The sequence below is a fragment of the Sciurus vulgaris genome, assembly GCF_902686455.1.
Source record: "Sciurus vulgaris genome assembly, chromosome: 4".
In the NCBI taxonomy this organism is placed as follows: Eukaryota; Metazoa; Chordata; class Mammalia; order Rodentia; family Sciuridae; genus Sciurus; species Sciurus vulgaris.
In genome coordinates this window covers 177,023,153-177,037,716 of record NC_136464.1, presented here as the reverse complement: position 1 = coordinate 177,037,716, position 14,564 = coordinate 177,023,153, and the positions used below count along the sequence as shown (strand labels likewise).

Sequence of the window (14,564 nt, the reverse complement as noted above, 5' to 3'; positions counted from 1 at the left end):
AGGTGTCATTGTTCTGAGAACTGCCCATGAGATAGGAAATAAAAAATTTGTGAGTAATTATGAAATAGTCTAATTCTGCCATCCCTTGTGTCCTTGATAATCAAAAGTGGTGACATGGGAGGGAGAAAGACATGTAGATGTCATAGATAGGAGAGTATAGGAGAGATCCCCACGTCTTAAAGTTAAACCGAAACTACCAGAAATGAGCCCTGCTAGAATCTAGAATGTTTTTGCAAAATCATTTTCCAATACATAAAACAGGGCTTCTTGGAGAATATCACTGATTTGGAATAGAGAGCATAATGTGACCTTTGCCACACCTGACATCAGAGAAACTTCACCGTCAACCACTAGGGTCGTGTCAAAAGAAGACATGGGCCTACTTGAAAAGGCTCCCAATAAGCACTCGACTTATGAGAAGAACAACAATCGCAAGGGACTGAAATCCACCAAACATGTTCAAACCTTGAGTTCATAATATTTTAAAAACAGTAATTTGCTAACTTAAGCAGAAACCAATTAACTACATAAAAACTAATGTAAAGGCATTTATCAAGCATTTATTTTGCCTTTCCCATTGGAAATGTACCACTTGGTAATCAAATACTACAGGAAAGAAAGTACCACACTAAAAGAAAACATTCCAACTAATAAATGAAAAGGAAATGACAACTTTGCAGACTGAACGAATCAGTGGAACTAGGCAGTGCACGTTGGTACTACTGATGTCACAAAGAGACACCAGACAACAGGTGCCTCATGGTGAGAAAACAGACTCAACCTATGGCCCTGCCAACCTCTGGATCCAATGGCAATTTGAGCAAGTGCAAAGGACAGGAGTGCCTTCAACTATACTGAGACCCTGCACTAGGCAAAATCCAGACTCTAGAATCTGCAGGTGAAATGTTCCAGGTTCTTTGACTTAAAAGATATTGCCTAAAGATCACCAGAGCCAAATATCAGTGTGTCCTTCGATTCCAGATTAATCAACCACAAGTGATTCTATGCAAGTCGAGTTGACCTTCCTGGATCTTAAATTCTGTGTTAAAGTGCACAGTTCAGGAAACATGTTAATAATTAAAAGTCTAAGTCTTTTAACATCAACTGTAGGTTATTTGAACACTTGCATTTAATTTATTTAGTTTTTATCATTAACCCAAAGAATTGTCACTTTTGGCAAGTTGAATGTTTTAGGTTTGCAAACAAATCTATACAAGAAAGGTCTTTTAAAACTAATTTTGTCATTCTCAATGAAATCTCTATCATGCATCTCCTTTTTTTTAACTCCTACATCTCTGCTGTATTTAGATACATAATGAGCAATTACTGATTCCTTTTAGCTGCAATTTACAATTTCAGATCTAAAATTGCTTTCTTTGTGTGATGGATCTGTGCAATGCAGGATGTATGGATCTGCGTGTGGCTGTCAGTATCTTCTAGGGCCAGAAGAGGGCACTGCAGAGCAGTGTAGTCCTGAGTTCTTGTGACAAGCACAATTTGAGAATGCCCCTTGCTAAAAGATAGCCCAAAACTTTACCACACCAAGAAAAACTGAAGGTGTAACTAGATAATCACTATAGGCCTTCATTCACTAGGAAAAAAAGAGCTTGGGAGGCTGAGGCAGGAGGATTGAGAGTTCAAAACCAGCCTCAGCAAAAGCGAGGCACTGAGCAACTCCGTGAGGCCCTGTTTCTAAAAGAAATACAAAATATAGGACTGGGGATGTGGCTCAGTGGTTTAAGTGCCCCTGAGTTCAACCCTGATACCCACCCCCCCCCAAAAAAAAACCCTGTTAAAACATATTATCTATGTAAATACATATCTAATATATCAAATATATATCTATCAAACATGATACACACACCTCTTCTTTCTTCCTTCAGGAACATTCCAAAGCTGAACCTGAAGCTCCTGAAGCTTTTCTATTTCCACTACTCCTGCCCTCAGTTATAAAAGCAAACCTCAAGTACTCCCTTGTACAAATTAATACTGTATTTTGTTTTAATCAGCTCAAGTTCTGGATGAAGGGGATGTGCAGCCTTTTAGCAATTTTATGCAGTACAGACATCATTTAGGAAACTCTGTAGATATATACCAAAGATTCTTCCTAACCTAAGAGCATGGTTTCAGCATCAGCTACTCCACCTGCAGTTAGGTCAGTGGGTTCAGGCAAGAAGAGACGTAGGCCTGTGCTTGACCTTGAGGATGAACTAAGAGCGGTGGGATCCACAGACCTCTCACAGGCTGCTGTCTCCTAACTGCCTGGGTTTTTAGGTATCAGTGGAGCAGAGGCTCCACCAGGATGGGGCCTTCCAGCTGTCTTCTGTCTCCGGAAGCCACTCTGAGCAGCAATCCTTAAGAGATGCCCAGCCAGCTCAGGGAGATGGTAAATCAATGCCCAAAGTCACATCTGGAGAGGAGACAAGATGCATAACACATCATTGTGAATAGTCTTTTACATGTTACCGTGAAAACCTAACTTCGAAATAAATGGCATCCACTCTTGTCTCCCGGTCTGCATATTAATTTATTCTCTTAGGGGTTCTAGTGAATAAGGAAACCAATTCAGTTTTTCATGATGGAAAAATAATAAATAGCAAAACACTTTTGCTGCCTAGTCTTGTAAGGGAGAAATTGCCAATGTGTTCAATGAGCCTGTTCTTCATTACAGATCTGCTATGAAATAATGAGAATTGTGTTGTAGATTACGATATTACTTAGGCTGTCAGTTGTGATTGAGAGACCCAGTTTGTGATCCTGGTTCTTTTCCAGCCATGGCTACATGGATATACTGGTTGGATGTCATTGCATTTGTTTATAGGTTGGTTTAAGGATTGAGCCTCAGTGACTTGTGCCTCAACTTTAATAGTGCTTGTTGAAAAGAAACCAGGTGGTCTGTGAATGCAGTTTTCTTGTTTCCTGCTTTTTCCTCAAATTTATTTGAAAGACAGTTTGCCTTTTGGTGTTTCCTCTACTCATTCTGCTAAAAAGCCCAGCTAGCATGGCACTTACATAGAGAATTGGCACCAAACTAATTGCCTGGTGCATACACTTCTGACTTCACCCTGCCACCGTTGCCTGTAGAAGTTATTTGAGGTCCACTCCCACTTCTTGAGTGAAGTCGTTGCTAACTCTTTTAGATACGTGACCTATCCAGCCAAGGGGCTGTAGTTCCTCTCATCTTTTCTCCTGCACTAACTGTCCAGTTCTTGGCCATCCACCATATTGCACTTTTCCCTGTGAACATCAAGTGTCCTAGTCTGGCCTGTCTCACTGGGCTGTTCAATTCTAGAGTCCAAGAACCCTGGCTCCCTTCCATCCTTTATCTCTCATGGTCACCAATATGGTGCTAAATGCTCGGTAAACCTAATCCATCAATAACAGCGAGCAGGTTGTTGTCTAGTCTGACTGCTGGAGTCACATTTTCTAGTGATTAGTTCTTGTGAATCTACCCAAGACGTGATGGTGAGCTTCCCGTTCTCTTTCTGTCCTTTCTCTGCCCACCTTGGCTCCTTATACACCTGTCACCCACCTGACTTCTGCAGCCAGCAAGCAGGACAGAGCTGAGTGTGGGGGGTGCATCTTCTGGCTTACAATCAGCCTCACCAGTCTTTCTCATCTTCTTCTCTGGAATAGTTTTACCACCCTTAACTAGGGGGAATCCTTGAATGTCTCTCATTTGTTCCTGTGCCAGTAGACACAGCAACTCCTAAACTAGTGTTCAGATTAGTATTGGGTCACGGGCTCAGAACTGGGAGTGTGGATCAGAGAACAGTTTCCAGAGTAATAATGAATAAGGACTCCAACATTAGTTTCACGTTAAGTTATTTGGAATCCAAAGAGGAAGGACAGTGTCATTACTAGTGACACACAGCCTGCGCATCATCCCACAGCTGTGAAAATGCAGCCCCACAAGATTGTTTGCAGTTTTGCACCAATAAAGACGAAAATAGAAAAGAGTATTAAATTGTAGAATAGTCATGTAATGAAGCTTTAGTGAAAAACGTTCATGTTCAATGTTTTGATAATGTCATCTCTCTAATGTTTTTTCAGTATGTTATTCTTTTCATTCCAAAATTAAAGTTACGCTTTTATAATTTTCAGCTTCGCAAATCTGTTTTCAGCATCAGGGCAAGGAACCTTCTGGAAAAGGAGACCGCAGTCACTAAAATCTTAAGGTAATACCAATAAATGTTGATATATGCTCAAACATAAGTAGAATTAAGCAAAAAAAGTGTTTATTTAAGTGAACCAATTTGCAATGTTCTGTGCATCAACAAACATATCCTTTCTGCTAGAAAGTAGGTTTAAGTATACACTTATAAACAATGTCAATGACATTACTAAAGTCTTTCTCTAAAAAGTAGTATTTTATTAGCAAAATAGGCCATTTCTTTCTTTCATGGATATAAATATAAATTGTAAAAATATTTATAAAAAGTTTAAATAACCATTATTCTCAATGCTATCTTTTGTGATACCTAAAGGAAAAATCATAATCTGGAGAAAAAATGGTAAACAAGTCACTCTTTTAAAGCAATTATGATTTTTAATCTATTAATCAAGTTATTAAAAATCTATGAAGAATTGAAAGCATACTCATTTGGAATGTTTATGAAAACGTCATTTTAATGATACTTTCTAAAACATGTCTTGAAGTGAAATATCAATAAGGAAAATTAAACTTATTAAAGCATATAAGGCTATGTTATAATACAGAGTAATTTGGTCAATATAAAATGCATAAGCACATGGAATGTCACTTACTGCTGCATATGTTATGTGAACAGATGTAAAGGGCACAACTAGATATTTGACTCTGGAGATAGGATGGCTGACACACTAATACCAGGATGTGCTCTCTGAACTCATGGTGAGTGGAAGGAGTGAGACTCTCATACTAGATTCATTACTAGGAACAGTCATGAAAGCATTTGCCTAGAATGTCTATTACTGTAACTCAGAAAATGGTAATGAGAAAATGAGCTAAGTATATATGAGAACTATATTTACATTTTAATGTTACCTGGAATTTGTGTGCAAAAAAAAAAAAAATTCTACCTAATGAAGACTGTATCCTATGAATTCTCTCTCCATTGGTTGACATTCATGCAGAGTTGCATGAAAGCTACTCCAGTAACTTTTATGAAATGAGAATGAATACTTGATGTTTATCTCTTCACCACAAAATATGAAAAGATGAACATGAAAGGTCTCATTGAAATATACAGTCTGGTCCCAACCTGGGTTTGTCTGACTGGCAGGTCACCCCACTCTGTTATTACCATGGAGACATGCCATGAGATTGACCTTGAATGCTTCATGATCTCCAGAATCATTACTCCAGCTTAACTGTACCAGAGAACTTTATGAGAGGGTCCTACAGAAAAATGTGCTGATCCACAGTAGGAAGAAATCCTCCCAAGGGAATTGTACTATTCTGAGTCTGATTGTGAACCCACCTGACCTTCCTCACTGGTCCAGATCAACTGCCATCCAACAATCAAGCTGTACCGAGGGCACCCAGAGACTTTCCCAGGCAGAGGCAAATAGATTCTCTTAAGGAAAATATTCCCAGGCTTCACATCCCTGGGCACACTTTCTTATAACCAATCGCTACTTTCCTTTTCTATCCTGTCATGTTTTGGATCTGGAATGTCCCCAAAACCTTGATTGTCAGAGGCTTGTTTGCCAATGAAGCAATGATCAGAGATGGGGATTTTGGCAGTCTTCAGCCTCATCAGTGGATTAATCCATTTGATGGATTAATAATTGGAATAGACTACTGAGAGGAGGTGTTAACTGTAGGCAGGTGGGTATGGCTGGATGAAGCAGGTCACTGGAGGTGGCATGCCTCTCAGGATTATATCTTGTCCCTGGCCTCTTCCTCTATCTATCTATCTATCTATCTATCTATCTATCTATCTATCTATCTATCTATCTATCTAGTTCCTAGCTGCCATGAGCTGACAGCTTTCCTCTTCCATGTCCTTCCTCCATGATGTTCTGCCTCAAAGCAATGGAGCTCACTGATCATGGACTGAAACCTCTAAAACCATGAGACAATAAATCTTTCCTCCTCTATGTTGCTCAGGAAATTTTGGTCACAGGGACAAAAAGCTGAAAACACAAACCCCCTTTCCTTCTTACCTGTGCCTCAGTCTATAAGAGAAAGGTAAAACTCACCCAGCCAGAAACTACGGTGAGTGTTGGTGGGGACTGGGAAATCCTCTGGACAGCCAAACAAAGGGGCAGGTCCCTCGTGACCTTCTCCAGGAGGTACAGCCTTATTGTTTGTCCAGGTGACCTTTCATTGGAAGCCTCCTTCCAAGAATTCATCCACCTTAGAGTTAGGCATTAGATATCACCTAGTTGTCACAGAGAATGTGTTAACATGTCATTTGTATTGAAAAAATAAAGTTAGACTTTTTCTGATAGATTCCGTTGTTTGATTTGACAATGAAAAGTGACTTAATAGGTGCACAATGTCACACATTTGAGTGAATTGGAAGGATGAGACTGGTCCATGTTTGCTTAAAAATTCTATTCAACCACATACATAATAATGCTAGAGATTACAACCTTTACTTCTGTTTAACTTGACAAGGGAGAAATTTAATAGTCAATTTTAAAGGTACAGAAGTATAAAAGATTTTTGAAAAAAATTTATAGTGTACAAGAGGAAAAATATTAAAAATTCCCAGGGAATATGGACCCCCCTCAAACCTGCCCAACCATTGTGTGATTTGAGGGATACCCAGAGCCAAAGTACTTTAGCATGTCCCAGCAAACGTCAAAATGAGAAGAGCTCCTTAGCACTTTCTTGGCTACAGTTCCCTGTGAATTGCAGGACCTAAAATCTACAGTTTGAAAAAAAAAATAATAATAATGAATCTATTTAAAATACTGATCTTCAGAAAAGTATTTATCTTTTTTCTTCTGTAGAAATGGTTTCCTCATTGCTGCCTCTGTCAACTGATACCTTTTGGGGGAACACCTAGCTTTTACCCTTTAATAGTCCGACTACTAGCAGTAATGTGAATAATAATGATGATGATGACATCATAGCTGTGTCCTAATGTAGTCCCTTAGTCACAAGTCATGAGTAGACTGGGGCCGTGGGCGATGTCATACACTGTTTTCCAAGCAACAACAACTAATAAGAAAAAGAAGGGGAAAAATTAAAAGAAAGAAAAGGAAGATATGTAGGACAACTCCAGGGCAAGTGATTCAGACACAAATGGGAAAGTAAGAAATGCCTTCACTGTCACCTTGGGCCCCTGGGCTCTAGCTTTCCCTCTGCCTATTCAACCCTGCCAGGGCCCTTGGGTAACCTAGAAGTGGCCTCTTCCAGGACCAGTTGCATTTTTAAGGAAGGAAGGGCTGAGAGGCAGGGATGCAGGTCAGTCGTTTTGTAGATGAATCTTCCCTGGGACACATAACGGAAGTCTGGCAGGGGCCATTGTTTTCTTGTCCTGTTGCTCAACTTTCCTAGGTGTTTTTTCCTCATAGAATTATTGTCTTTAGTGTCTCTGAAGGTTTCTCACCGGGGAGACAAGTCAGAGAAGCACAGGGAGATCTGAGACAGGACCTGAACTGAATCATTCTGGCAGGTTCATCACAGGTTGGCATTTGTCCTGATTTGAGTGCAGATAAAGTAACTTTAAACCCAGTATGAAATGTTAGTGTCTTTAAAATAATTTCCAGAAAATAACAAGTATTTGGGGAAAATAAAGCAAAGCAGATCCCTGAGGTGAGGTGTGCAGAGGCCCGGCTGTGTGAATAGGTGACTGGTGAAGTCTCCATTTGCTCACCCATTCCATGGAAGGCGGGACACCAGGGTGACTCCAGCCCTGACCAGAGCCCTGGCTGGTGTCTCTCTTGCTCCTCTATCACCTTGAGCAACACACTGATCTCAGTTTTCCCATCTGCCCTTGTGGAGGAGACTTTCCAGAAAGGCTGTCTGACTGACTTGTTGATTGAGTAAGGTGAGATTTAGTTCTTCCTGCAGTGTGGGGACCTCCTCGCCAAGAGTCCGGGATGCCACTAGCTCGGGGCTGGAAATTGGTAAGGGCTCAGTAAGCCGCAGAGCTGTTGATGGAGCCTGGGACTGTGCAGCGCACACACCAGGTAGCAGGTCCTGCTCCGGACGGGCGGTTGGTGTGGTGCTGGGGAGGGCAGAGCTGTTTCTCTCTACTGCTTTCCACCCATTTTGGTTCAACATTTCAGTTATCAGTTACATGGAGAGAGTTTGCCCTTCTGTTTTCTACTTTTCTTCTTGATTTTGGTGATTTCTCAGATGAGGGAAAAATAAACGGTGACTTCATGCCGCCATCTTCACGGGAATATTTTTTTCTTTTGTGTATTTTGGTCTTTAACCATATACGTGTACTACCTTTAAAAAATAAGTACAACTGAGACTTAGAAACAACATCAAAAAGTGCTTAGCATTACTGGTCCCAGTGAGCAGCACCTCAATGGGAGTCTTGATGAATTCCAAGTATTTTTAGGGGACTGGGTTGACCAGTGGAATAATGACTTACGGTCTAGAGATGAGGGCTGGGCCAGCAGTCTGCAGTTCAGAAAAATGGATTTGGGGGAAGTACTTGCTCCTAGCAATGGAACAGCACCAACAGTACCAGCTTGCCTTCCTGCACGTGAAGTCCTATTGCTGGAGAAGCCTTGGAGCTTGCTTGATAATTAAGCTCTGGGATCATCAGGGGTTTCTATCCCCAGGGGAATCATTGCCAAATATCCATCTTCCAGATGAAATAGGATCCATATCATTCCAACAAAAAGCATCTATATACATTACCATGAACAGGAAATTCCAGCCCATGAAGGCAAGTCTCAGAGAGAAAAGGCCCTGGAGTCTGAAGATGTATGTCACTCTTTAATGGAATCACCCATTCTTATGCATAATAATCTTTAATTTATGTTCTTGGACTTAATATTTTTCAAAAAGTTGGTGTTTTGAGAAATAGAATTTCTGCATCTACTTGAGAACACTTTGACTAGAAAATGGTGGACCATTTGTGCAGATCTTGAGAATGCTGGCAGGGTTCATGGGCAGGTGACCCTGTGGCACAAACAGACATCTGTGGTATTTTTTTTCCCAAGACTTATCTGAAGAACATTGTGAGAGGAAGGATATTCCACTGCCTCAATTATGAAATCCAAGGTCGCTGGACTCTGCTGTTCAGCTCCACTGAAGAAAGCTCTCTTTCACGGTACTGACTTTTTCTCTGCATCAGACAAAATCAAAAACAAATAGCAATGTGCTTTCAATGCCCCACTACCTCCATGGAGACTTCCTCTAATTCAAAGCTCTGAAATTGAGCAAAAATGCATTATCTTCCCCGCTAAGCTGAGTGAATAGGGAAATGTCAAAATAAAATAATTAAACATTGTACATTACTTTCAAAGTTCCATCATGGTTTGCCATGAGAACCTCATTAGCGAGGAGTATCTTTATACCCAGTCTCTATCATATTTTCATTCTGATATCTTCATTTATAGCATGATTTCCCTTCCCATGTGCTTATTATAATAATTTTTATAGGTCTAAGGAATACTCTTCAGTTGAATGCTAAGCATTAAGTATAATTAATGTCATATGTAAGATTAATTTTTCTCACTTGTCATTTGAACAGAATAATTATTATTGACCACACATGCAACATATGTATTATTTAAATATATTTGAAATCACTAGACATTTTTAAAATGACATTAGCCAGATTTTCCCTAGCTAGTATCTGATTTGTGATAATCAAAATATTTTATATTTTATTGAAATAGTATTTGATTTCTAGATTATTTTTAGATAAACCCAAAAGTGATTACAATAACCCTATGGATTAGGAAGGCTACTATGAACTTTAACAAAGAGATTCAGGAAAAAAGACATGTTTGATAAAACTTTATTTTTTTGGAGCAGTTTTAGGTTCAGTACAAAATTGAGAGAAGATATAATGGTTTTCCATATACCTCCTACCCCACACAGAAACATCCTCCCTACCGTCAACAGTCCCTATCAAAGTGATACATTTTTTGTTTTTTGGCTTCAAACAATAACCATTTTATTATGTCACTCAATTTTGTGGGTTAGGGATTTTGACAAGCTGGGCTAGGTGATTCTTCTTCTTTGTGATATCAACAGAAGGGTTTGGTTAGTAGATGAACTGTTCTAGAGGGTCCAAAGTGGTACATTTTTTATAATCAAGGGACCTGCGTTAATATACCATGAACATCAGAGTCCATAATTTACATTAGCTAGCACTCATGGTGTTGTGCATTCTATGGGTTTGGACAAATGCTAAATGGCATATAGTTACCATTGCAGTATAATATTCCCCAAAATCCTCCATCCTCCACTATTCACCTCTCCCTCCTGACATACACTGATTTTTTAATGTTCACATAGACATACATAGACACACATAGAAATGTCTCCACAGATGTGCACAGATGTTTGTAGCAGCATTCATAAATTCCCAAACTTGGAACATACAAGATGTCCTTCAGTACGTGAACGAATACATAAACTGCAGTGTGATGCTTTCCAGGCATTGGAATATTATTCACCACTAAAAAGAAAGGACCTACCAAACCATGGAAAGATATGGTGGAAAAACAAAGGCCTATTACTAGTGAAGGAAGTCCATCTGAAAAGACCACACTCTGAATGGTTCAAGACTGTGACGTCTGAGAAAGGCAAAGCTGTGGTGATGGGAAGATAGTTTAATGAGGTTCTTACTTTTATTATTTTATCATTAGAATATGAAGTGTCATTGAAAAATACAACACACATTTGTCCAAATTTTGGTTAGTGCAGTTTCTGCAACATTTGCAAAATTTCACTTCTGTTATAGTAAAAGTTCAATCTTTATGCTGTCATCTACACATTTCTGAGTCAGTACTTGAGTTATTGAATGTGAACCCCCATGAACAGTGTGGGGCATCAGACATTTTATTTGCTGAATTTTAATAGATGTACCAAAGGCATGGATACCCCATGAGTTAATTTCCTTTTTTGTTTATAGCATGTGCATAAAATAAAGCTATCTAAGGTTTATTTCCAATGTACAGTGCAGTCCTGGTCCCCCATGTATTTGCATATCTATAGATAAAATTGTTTTTATGAATAATGTAAGATTAGGAAGAATTGACCTGCTGTCACCATTGAAGAGCCACATCCATTTACTCAGGACCCGGCTGATTCAGAAAGGAGTGGAGTATTCACTCTGATAAAAATACATCTTTCTACTCATCTCAGCAAGAGGCCATTACCGAGGGGCTGGCCCATTAGCATCCACCTTGTCTCTACTTTGGAATCACAGGTAAGAGCCATTTCCAGGAAATACTCATTACCTTTTCTCTTACACGAGTATACAGTCACAGTTTACATAATTGCCACTGAAGGACTATTTCCTGTTGTCTGCTGATACGCTCACATTACATTAACCCACATCCAACAATACTTTTAACTATTTTACCTTGTGGAGCTCAAGAATGAAGCAAGCCCACACCCCCAAATGCAATGCTCTGCAGAGTTACCTTGTGATTCCCTTAGATGGTAATTGCATTTAATACCAGATGGCATCATGTAATCTAACGTTTCTATAATAGTGGAAAATAACTCGAGACTCACAGGCCTCTCCCTTTCATTTACAGAATGTGCGGGCTTTTCCCACACCCTTGCTCTGGAACATTAAGAAAGAAGCCACGAAGACAAAGAAAGAAAGGGAGGACCCCCTGCTACTGTGTCTGTAAACAACCAGTGGTGTTTAAAGGCTAATAAAGCTCCAAAGATCTCTCTCATAACCATCATGTTTGGGCCAATTTAAAAATATTTTAGATGGAGAAATGTCAAGGAAAATAGAGACAATTTCTTAAGACATGCTTCTCTTTTCCCAGCCTCCATAAAAGATTATATATATATATATATATATATATATATATATATATATATATATATAGCTGTCATATAAGGGGCGATTGAAATTCCACAGCACAAAGGCAATGTAAGAAGGAGGAGGGGAAAAAAAGAATCAATCTTTCATATGTTTTTTTCAAAGGCTTGGCAAGAAACCAGGGGTAATATTTTTGCAACTGGGAATGTGTGTTTGCTGAAGAATATTCCCACATTCGAATCATCATCAGGGGTCCTCATCTTGTTTTACTTTCAAAGGTAGAGGGGGCATAGCATTAACCCCAACTGGGAAAAGGAAAATGCCTTGCAGTAATTCTCCTCCAGGGAGCAGGAATAAAGGCATTACCCAGGCCTGCATGAGGGAGAATTTCCTCACTCACACAAGACAAAAGACTTCATTATTTTTCACCAGACACTCCAAGCCTTGTGCCTCCCACTTCCAGAAGCCAAGCAGGTGGACCATTTTTTCTTAAGCCACTAGATGGAGTTTCTAAGACACTGACCTTCTGGCACCTGTCATTATGAAGAGATGGAGGGAGGACACTGAAGGCCTTGGAGCTCACGCTACCCTGTCCTTCCCTGAGAAGAGCAAGGTGGCCCCCCGAGGACCACAGCCTGTTGTTTCAATACCATTAGCTTTGCTTTTCCTTGGAGCAGCAAATAAATGACTGTTTTCTTCCTGAATACATTCTTCCTTTATCCTTCTGCGAGACCAAAAGGGATCTAAATCCTAATGACAAGTTTAACATGGCAAAATAGAACTTAAGTGAACATTCAAGTGCTTCTCCTAGGTAGTCTTCTGGGATGCGTTTCATTTATTAGGTAAAATATGAAAAGTCTCAAATTCCTGAGTCACTCACTGGTTCAGCTTGCCAGCAGATTCCTGTAAGAAGAGATATATGGAGACCACTTTCTCAGTGATGGATTGAATCTCTGACATAGCAAATTGGAAAGAGTTCATCTGTTAGAGTCTCTGCCCCACGTTGGCTCCACATTCTCCCAACAGCTTTGACAAACAGCACAGATGAAGATTCACACATTTTCTAGTTGCAAGAAGCAATGTCTCACTTTTTCCCATTACTGTCTTGGGCTCTGATCTCTTTTAGGCACACAGCCTGTTAATCTTGAGTGGCATAGTGTTCTAACTAGAGACAGAATTAAGATCATTCAGCTTCCCCTTTAAACAGCATATTTTAGATACATGTTGTTTTCTTTGCAATTATTTTCATGCTTCCTGAGCATGAAGTGATAAGAAAGAAATTAAAATGTTTGATCTTCAGAGCATTTGAAGATTCATTCATTCAACAAATATTTATTGAGCACCTACTATGTACCAGAGCTGGGAAGTAATAGTGAGCAATTTTAAAGATAGCATCTGCTCCTTTAAGCTCTTTTTCAGAGCATCGCATATGTGAAGAACTGAAAGACCCAGGGAATGGTGTGGAGAGGATAAGGTGCTTCTAGTAAAGGAAGAGACTAGAAAAGGAATTAGAGGATGACCAGCAGGGCTTTACAAGCCACACAGAGCTTATGTCTTCCTCTTTTTCTGCAGAGCAATAGGGAGTTGATGTGTTTGAGACAGTGGTAATAGTTGCCTTATTTACCTATCGATGCATAACAAATGACTCAAAAACTTAAGTGTTTTACACACCATTCAATTTTCCTTCTCAGACTTTGGTCAGAAATCTGGGCATCGAGTAGCTGCTTCTCTGGCTTTGGATCTCCTACGAAGCTGCTTGCCTTTAGACTCCCTGAGTCACTCAGGTCATTACGGGTTGGATTCAGTTCTCCTTGGGCTGTTAGATTAAGGCCTCATTTCCTCCTAAGCTCTTAGCTGGAGACTGCTAGAAAGTGGGTCTCTCATGAAGCCCCTCACAACATAGCAGCTTGCTTCCTCAGAGCCATCAAGAAGACCAGAGAAGAGAGCAGGGCTCAGTGATGCAGGCCTCCATGATGCAGGTCTGAAAACCCAGGGCTCGGGAGGCTGAGGCAGGAGGATCTTGAGTTCAAAGCCTGCCTCAGTAACTGAGCAAGGCCCTAAGCTATTTAGTGAGACCCTGACTCAAATAAAAATCAAAAGGACTGGGGATGTGGGTCAGTGGTTAAGTGTCCCTGGATTCAATCCCCAGTACCAAAAAAGAAAAAAAGACGAGAGCGTCAATAACAGAGACACAGATATCGCAGTGTTTTGTAATCATGGTTGTCCTCTGTTTCTTAGAAACAAGTCACTAAATCCTGCGCAAGGGAAGGGACTTACACAAAGACATGAAAACCAAGAGGCAGGGATCTCTGGGGGGAGTCTCAGAAACCTGCCCACCACAATAGCATTGTGGCTGTTCATCTCAGAAAACTGGGCACTTACTGAAAGTGGCTGCCTGAGGACCAGTCGTGACCAGCATTCACTCTGGCAGCCATCACCGTGGGTCAGAGAGCAGAAGGACAGGCCTTCCAGTGTGCCTGTCTGTCAAACCTGCCCCTCAGCCCTCAGAGCTCTGTGGAAGGTGTTATCTTCAGTCACGACATGGGGCAAAGCAGAAAAGGAAATCGCGGCACCTGAACATTTAAATGAGCACAATTCCAAAGCACTTTCAGATTCGTAATAATCTTCACTTCTTCCAATTCCCTGTGA

General features: G+C 40.2%; 1 protein-coding gene across 5 annotated transcripts in view; it reads left to right on the top strand.

The window, feature by feature from the left end:
- Window positions 1-14,564, top strand: part of NALCN (sodium leak channel, non-selective) — a 307,654-nt gene that overhangs the window by 241,520 nt on the left and 51,570 nt on the right. For all 5 annotated transcript variants that reach the window (XM_079138603.1, XM_079138602.1, XM_079138605.1 and 2 more), the window contains one exon: window positions 4,105-4,178. In XM_079138603.1, the coding sequence (XP_078994729.1) occupies window positions 4,105-4,178 (74 nt within the window). The remainder of the gene's footprint in view (window positions 1-4,104; window positions 4,179-14,564) is intronic.